Here is a 7,925-nt window from a genome sequence, read left to right as displayed (position 1 = left end):
ACAAATGAACCCCGCAGCTTTGGCGTAGCGGTTTACGCGCCGGGATGAAAGATAAGCATCAGATATGGAATCTATAAATATCATAGATTATTGTAAAGCGGCAGAAAATGAACGCCGCCGCGTCAACGTCAGGTCTTTGCATCTGAAGAGCATTTCACCAGGAAGAAGAAAATCTCCAAATCCTGCGCTTCGCCGCATTCCTCTGGGACTTCGTGGAGAAATAAAAACATCTTTTATCCCGTCGGCGGCTCCAACAGCTACTCCTCCTCGTTTCCGTGGGTCAGGAAGCAAAAACCCACAATTCTCACGTGCCGTAATTCATATCCGAGTGGCCGATCGAACCTAAGACGAGCCACACCCCAATGAAGCAGGCCAGGGATGGGCTCGCCTGGGCCCGGCGCCCTGCGACCCCCGCGGACAGCTGCCCCTCCTCCGGCAGGGTCCCGTTGCGTAGGCTCTCCGTGCTGTTCCCCATTTCCTCTCTGAGCTCCTGCTGGAGCATCTTGGAAATGAGGCTGTTGAAGCGGTTCTCCGTGGTGGAGGCGATGTTCGACGAGGCCGTGGTCAGATTCAGCTCCCCGGGGTCCACGCACGTGCCGTTCACCTTGGCGAACACCACCTCGCCGAGATCTAGACCCGCCACGGAGGAAGGCGAGGCGCAGGGGATGTCCCGCACCAGCTTGTAGCTCTCCATCCACTCCTTCAGCCACTCCAGGGAACAGTCGCACTCCCAGGGGTTCCTGAAGAGGTAGAGGCGGCCCAGGAAGTACACGGGCTGGAACACTGGGAAGGGAAGAGTGGTGAGGTTGTTGCTGTTCAGGTGCAGCGTGATCAGGCTGGTCAGGTTCTCAAAGGTGCCTTCCTCGATGTTCAGCAGCTGGTTCCTGTCCAGGTACAGGACCTCCAGCTCCACCAGGTCGCTGAACCAGGTCCTGGACACGTTGGTCAGCTGGTTCCCCCCGAGGTTGAGCATCTTGAGGCGGCTGAGGCCCTTGAAGGCGAGCCGGGGCAGATCGCACAGCAGGTTGTCGTTCAGGTAGAAGTTCTCCAGCCGCACCAGGTCCTGGAAGGAGTGGTCATGGATCACGTTGATGCGGTTCTCCTGGAGGTTCAGGTACCTGAGAGGAGGAGAGGAACGTTTGGAAGACAGAACTGAGGACTTCAACAGGATGTTCTTGAAAAGGTGTTAGCACATCGGAAGCTAGAGCGATGAAATATATATGTATGAATAAATATTAAACGAATGCTTAACCGTCACCTTTAGTTGTCTTTAAGTGATGTTCCAGGCTCTTTTAAGGCAAATACACTTAAATAATAATAATAATAATAATATATCGATATCCCGGAGAGTCGCTAACAGCCTCTAACAGTCGCTAACAGCCGAATGTGGCTAACAGTGATTAGCTTGGGGGCAAGTTGAGCGCATTCAAAGGTCTTTTTTAACCACTAATGCTGCTGAAAATAACAGCAAACCTCTGCAGCAGCATGAGAAGAGTCCCTACACACACAACAAAGCAGCAACAGCGTAGTTAGTGAAGCCAGAGTTTATTAAAGAGTGTTTTAAAGACTTACCTACTGGCCCCTGTACCAGCTCCTCTCATAGTAAAGTCCATTACAGTGGAAGGAGCCCATTGCTGCTTTGTTGTGTGTGTAGGGACTCTTCTCATGCTGCTGCAGAGGTTTGCTGTTATTTTCAGCAGCATTAGTGGTTAAAAAAGACCTTTGAATGCGTTTAACTTGCCGCCTTTAGTCGTCTAAACTTAACCGTCTCCTTTTGTCGTCTAAACTTAACCGTCTTCTTTAGTGGTCTAAACTTAACCATCTCCTTTCATCGTCTAAACTTAACCGTCTCCTTTAGTGGTCTAAACTTAACCATCTCCTTTCATCGTCTAAACTAAACCGTCACCTTAAGTCGTCTAAACTTAACCGTCTCCTTTAGTCGACTAAACTTAACCGTCTCCTTTAGTCTAAACCTAAACGTCACCATTTGTCGTCTAAACTTAACCGTCACCTGTAGTCGACTAAACTTAACCGTCACCTTAAGTCGTCTAAGGGCCGCTGTTAGCCTGGTGAGTTAGCATCGTGAGCTACCTCCAGGCAGGACCCACCTGAGACTCCCCAGGCCCAGCAGGGAGTTGTAGGCCACGGCCTCGATCTTGTTCCTCTCCAGGTAGATGTGGGTCAGGTTCTCCATGCCCCTGAAGGCCCCGGGGATCCTCCGGAAGTTGTTCTGGAAGCAGAGCACCTCCTTCAGGGCCGTCTGCTCGATGAAGATGCGGTCGGGGATGTTGAAGAGGTTACAGTCGGAGACGTCGAGGCGCACCAGCTTCTTCAGCCCCGTGAAAGTCCTGGTGTGGAGGTAGCTGATGTAGTCGTTGTGCGCCATCTTCAGCTCCACTAGGTTGGCGAGGCCCTGCAGGACAGAGGGGCAGCTGGGTGTGAAACACGCAGATTTCAACGGGTGTGTTCTCAAGGTGCTGTTCACCGCGTGCTTTTACCAAAACATAACCACACTCAGAGCTGGGGATGTCGAAACACGCAGGTTTGAGTTGGAGCTAGCTGAATGGTTTCATATTGGTGAGGGAGGGGGACGTCAGCAAACACGCTCACTCCAAGGAACCGTCTCCTCTGCATGTGTCTCCTCCACACATGAAGACAACTGGGCTCATTGAGTCCACAAGAGTCTCATGTTTACACTCAGACCCAGACCTTTAACACTGTTTATGGACCCAGAGAACCTGTTTACATTCACACATCTGGACCCAGAAAGCTTTAGTCGTCTAAACTTAACCGTCATCTTTAGTCGTCTAAACTTAACCGTCTCCTTTAGTCGTCTAAACTTAACCGTCTCCTTTAGTCGTCTAAACTTAACCGTCTCCTTTAGTCGTCTAAACTTAACCGTCTCTTTTAGTCGTCTAAACTTAACCGTCTCCTTTAGTCATCTAAACTTAACCGTCTCCTTTAGTCGTCTAAACTTAACCGTCTCCTTTGGTCGTCTAAACTTAACCGTCTCCTTTTATCGTCTAAACTTAACCGTCTCCTTTAGTCGTCTAAACGTAACCGTCATCTTTAGTCGTCTAAACTTAACCTTCTCCTTTTGTCGTCTAAACTTAACCGTTCTCTTTAGTCATCTTAACTTAACCGTCTCCTTTAGTGTCTAAACTTAACCGTCTCCTTTAGTCGTCTAAACTTAACCGTCTCCTTTAGTGTCTAAACTTAAACGTCATCTTTAGTCGTCTAAACTTAACCTTCTCCTTTTGTCGTCTAAACTTAACCGTTCTCTTTAGTCATCTTAACTTAACCGTCTCCTTTAGTGTCTAAACTTAACCGTCTCCTTTAGTCGTCTAAACTTAACCGTCTCCTTTAGTGACTAAACTTAACCGTTCTCTTTAGTCATCTTAACTTAACCGTCTCCTTTAGTCGTCTAAACGTAACCGTCTCCTTTAGTCGCCTAAACTTAACCGTCTCCTTTAGTCGTCTAAACTTAACCGTCACCTTTAGTCGTCTAAACTTAACCATCACCTTTCGTCGTCTAAACTTAACCGTCACCTTTAGTTGTCGTGGTCACTCAGGGACTAGTTCTGTAAAGGGAAGTTAGGATGAAACCTAAGTAAAGAGAGAGAGTAAAGAGCGTGCGCGGACCTTGAAGGCGGGACACACATCCGGACTCAGAAAGCTTTAGTCGTCTAAACGTAACCGTCTCCTTTAGTCGTCTAAACTTAACCGTCTCCTTTAGTCGTCTAAGAGAGTAAAGAGAGTAAAGAGCGTGCGCGGACCTTGAAGGTTCCCGGCGTGATGAAGGAGATGTTGTTGTGGCCCAGAGAGAGCTGCTTGAGGGAGGGCAGGGTGCCGAAGGCCCTCTCCGACAGGAACTTGAGCCTGTTCTTGTCCAGGTTGATGGCCGAGGCCTCGCAGGGGAACTCTCTGGGCAGCTCAGACATGCCGGAGCGGTCGCACAGCACGGCGCAACTCTTCTCCTGCGTGCAGGTGCAGGAGGCCGGACACGCCCGGGCACAAGCCCAGCGCGCCAGCACCGCCGGAGGCAGCAGGCACAGCACCGAGACTGGAGGAGGTCAGACAGAGAGGGCGTCAATACGAGATCTTACCTTAGAACCACACAGAAAAATGCCCTTCACTCACTACACGTGTGCAATAATGTCAGAAACAGTCACTTTAACACTCCACCCTGGACTGACTTTGGCAATCCACTGTAATGGACTTTACTATGAGAGGAGCTGGTACAGGGGCCAGTAGGTAAGTCTTTAAAACACTCTTTAATAAACTCTGGCTTCACAAACTACGCTGTTGGTGCTTTGTTGTGTGTGTAGGGACTCTTCTCATGCTGCTGCAGAGGTTTGCTGTTATTTTCAGCAGCATTAGTGGTTAATAAAGACCTTTGAATGCCTTCACCGTGCTGCCCCGAGCTAACCACTGTTAGCCACTCTCCTGGATTTCTCCGTTAAAAGTTGTTACACACAAAAAAAAACGGTCTCTGTGGATTATTTGATGGTTGTTAAAGCGCCTAAAAAAAGACCCCGGGATGATTTTAAACCATATTAAACTTAAAATACTTTAAAATTACACATTTTTATACTGATTATCTGACAAAAACTATCTGTGCAGCGTACTGGGGGAGTGTCCGTTCAGACGACGTCCCTGCGTCTCGCGATATCTCGCTGTGTGACCTCATCACCGTGAGGTACGGGATGTTATTGAGTCTCATTAAAGAGGGTTTTTGCGGTGTGGGCTGCCCGTAGAGACAGCGAGAGGAGGAGGAGGAGGAGGGGGGGGCACTGACCAGTGAACGTGATGGCAGTCATGACTGGAGCCTCTCATCTGGGACACGCCAGGATTAACGGAGCTCTGCAACACACAGAAGCAGCACAGCAGCACTTAATGATGAACGCCGTCACACACGGGGTTCATGCACACACACAGGGTTCGCACACACACACACAGGGTTCACACACACACACAGGGTTCGCACACACACACACGGGGTTCACACACACACACAGGGTTCACACACACACACACACACACAGGGTTCACATACACACACAGGGTTCGCACACAGGGTTCGCACACACACAGGGTTCGCACACACACAGGGTTCACACACACACGCACATAGGGTTCGCACACACACAGGGTTCGCACACACACAGGTTTCACACACACACACACACACACACACACACAGGGTTCACACACACACAGGGTTCACACACACACAAGGTTCACACACAGGGTTCACACACACACAGGGTTCGCACACACACAGGGTTCACACACACACAAGGTTCACACACACAGGGTTCGCACACACACACAGGGTTCACACACACAGGGTTCACACACACACACACAGGGTTAGCGGTTTCCAGCACCTGTAAACGTGAAGTGTGTGAGTGTGTCGAAGATAAAGGTTTATTTGAACTGGTGATAACTGGAGAGTTTAACGATGATACAAATATATATGATCACGTTTTAACAGCTGTGTTCTTGCACAGTACGTGTGTGTCTCTGCGTCTGTGTGTCTCCTGGCTCCGGTCGGTAAAAACATCCACAAACACACAGAATAAATGCCATAAAAATGTTATTTTACTATTATCTAGTTTGTTATTTGTCACAACAGGAAAATAACTTTGATAAACTGCTTTAAAGTGGGTTCGTTCACCTTTTTAAGGTCAAAATCAAGCTTTTTCAAACACTTTCAAGCTCCTTGTTTATGCTTTTCCAGCCCCGTACAGCTGTTACATACATTACATATTAAAAAAAATGATTTGACTTGACGAGTTACGCTGTAAACAATTCAAATTGTGTCCCGTGAAACCACAAGGTTAAGAAATTAAATGAAAATGAGATTTTATAGCTATTTGTGGACACAATTTCATGCTTTTTCAAGCACTTTTACAAGAATCAAGCACTTTCAAGCTCCATTTTGATGTTTTTCCAGCCCCGTACAGCTGATACATACATTAGAAAATAATTATTTCACTTTGTTTAAATCCTGTTAAAAGAAACGTTTTAACGCTGTAAACAACTCAAATTGTGTCCCGTCAAACCAGAAGAGAAATTCTATTCTGAAGCTGTTTGCAGACACAATTTCAAGCACTTTATCCAACATTCAAGCACTTTTCAAACCTTGAAACACATTCAAATTCAAGCATTTTCAAAGGTTTCAGGCCCCCGTTCGAACCCTGTTTCTGTCACGGTTAAACGGCGTTCCTGTGTCAGGTCGGTGCGTGGAGACGTCACCGGCGTCGCTGCAGCTCCAGGAGAGTTTCAGTCTCTTTTTTCATCTCAGTGTCACGACTTCAGAGGAGACGGTGACGCTCAGGCGCTGATGTCTAACAGCTGAGGTCAGGGTCAGGGGGTCGGGGGAGGTATTAAGGGTTACCATGGAGACAGACGATGGCATATCTACCTGTGTTTCTGTCCGGACGCTCGCATCCATGTGTGTTAAAGGTCACAAAGGTCCAAATATCTGCGTCTGCGTGTGTGTCCATCCTGCACCGCTGCACCGTCGACTGCTGCTGCTGCTGACACAGATCTGCATCCTCCGCTCATCACCCTGCCTGTGTGTGTGTGTGTGTGTGTGTGTGTTATGGAGCACACACACACACACACAAACACACACACAGAAAAAAGCCATCTCTTAATGGCACTCAAATCCCCTGGATGGAGATGGGCGGCTGGCGGGATTACAGAAGGAACGCAAAGCTCTCAGATCAGAACGCTGAGGCCGAGAGGTAACTTCAGATTATACACACACACACACACACAAACACACACACACACACACACACACACACACACACACACACACACACACACACACACACACACACACACACACACACACACACACACACACACACACACACACACACAAAGTTAGACGTAGAAACTTGCAGATGTTGGTGGATCAGGGGATCAGAGCGCTGTGATCTGATGAGAGGCGATCGATACACTTTGTTAAATAAGACTAACATCTCTCCATTAGAGTGAGTGTGTGTGCGTGTGCGTGTGCGTGTGCGTGTGTGTGTGTGTGTGTGTGTGTGTGTGTGTGTGTGTGTGTGTGTGCGCGTGCGTGTGTGCGTGTCTTTGAAAGTGTCCCCGAGTGCATCTACATAGTCGTGACAATAAAATGATTAAATACTCATTTGTTAAACATTCCACTCCCTCAGGAGTTCACGCAGACGCGTTTCACCGCGTGGTGGTTTCATAAAACCTGTTTTCCATTAGATTAAAAAGCAGAGAACAGGTTATAAACGTGCATATTCATCCAGACATGACAGCGACCTACATCTGAGCGCTGACCGTGTCCCTAAAACATGAGTCTGTGGCCCAGATGTTACACAACAGCTGTTCCCGGGCCTCTGTGGCTCCGCGGTTATGAAACCCACTCAGCACATCAGAGCGCGCGTGACCCTCTGAGGGGAGCAGGAGACCACCGACGTGTGTGTGAGCGTGTGTGTGAGCGTGGGTTTCACACGGGACGGACGGACGACACCCGCCTTCACCGTGTGGAGACAGACACAGACGGACAGAGGGACCATCTGCAGGGGCATCGGACACACGGCCTCATAACAACCGTAAAAACATACCATAATATCTGCACAGCTGGTCGCCATGGTGATGAGGGTGGATCTGGGTCGTCTGGGGGGGTTTAGCTCACCTGGACCGACGGTCCTGAAAAAAAAAACACACACACACACACACACACACACACACACACACACACACACACACACACACACACACACACACACACACACACACACACACACACACACACACACACACACACACACACACACACACACACACACACACACACACACACACACACACACACACACACACACACACACACACACACACGACGGCTGCACAAGAGACGTTAAAGTAAAGGAAAC

General features: G+C 48.7%; 1 protein-coding gene across 1 annotated transcript; it reads right to left on the bottom strand.

Moving 5' to 3' along the window:
• Window positions 1-304: 304 nt before the first annotated feature.
• nyx (nyctalopin) lies at window positions 305-4,820 on the bottom strand (the record flags this gene model as incomplete). Its single annotated transcript, XM_083921114.1, has 4 exons — window positions 305-1,118; window positions 2,109-2,413; window positions 3,777-4,063; window positions 4,799-4,820. The coding sequence occupies 4 exons, from the start codon at window positions 4,818-4,820 to the stop codon at window positions 305-307; spliced, it is 1,428 nt and encodes a 475-aa protein (XP_083777240.1).
• Window positions 4,821-7,925: the final 3,105 nt, after the last annotated feature.

Source organism: Echiichthys vipera (assembly GCF_963691815.1).
Source record: "Echiichthys vipera genome assembly, chromosome: 10".
Classification (NCBI taxonomy): domain Eukaryota; kingdom Metazoa; phylum Chordata; class Actinopteri; order Perciformes; family Trachinidae; genus Echiichthys; species Echiichthys vipera.
This window is presented reverse-complemented; position numbering and strand designations above follow the sequence as displayed.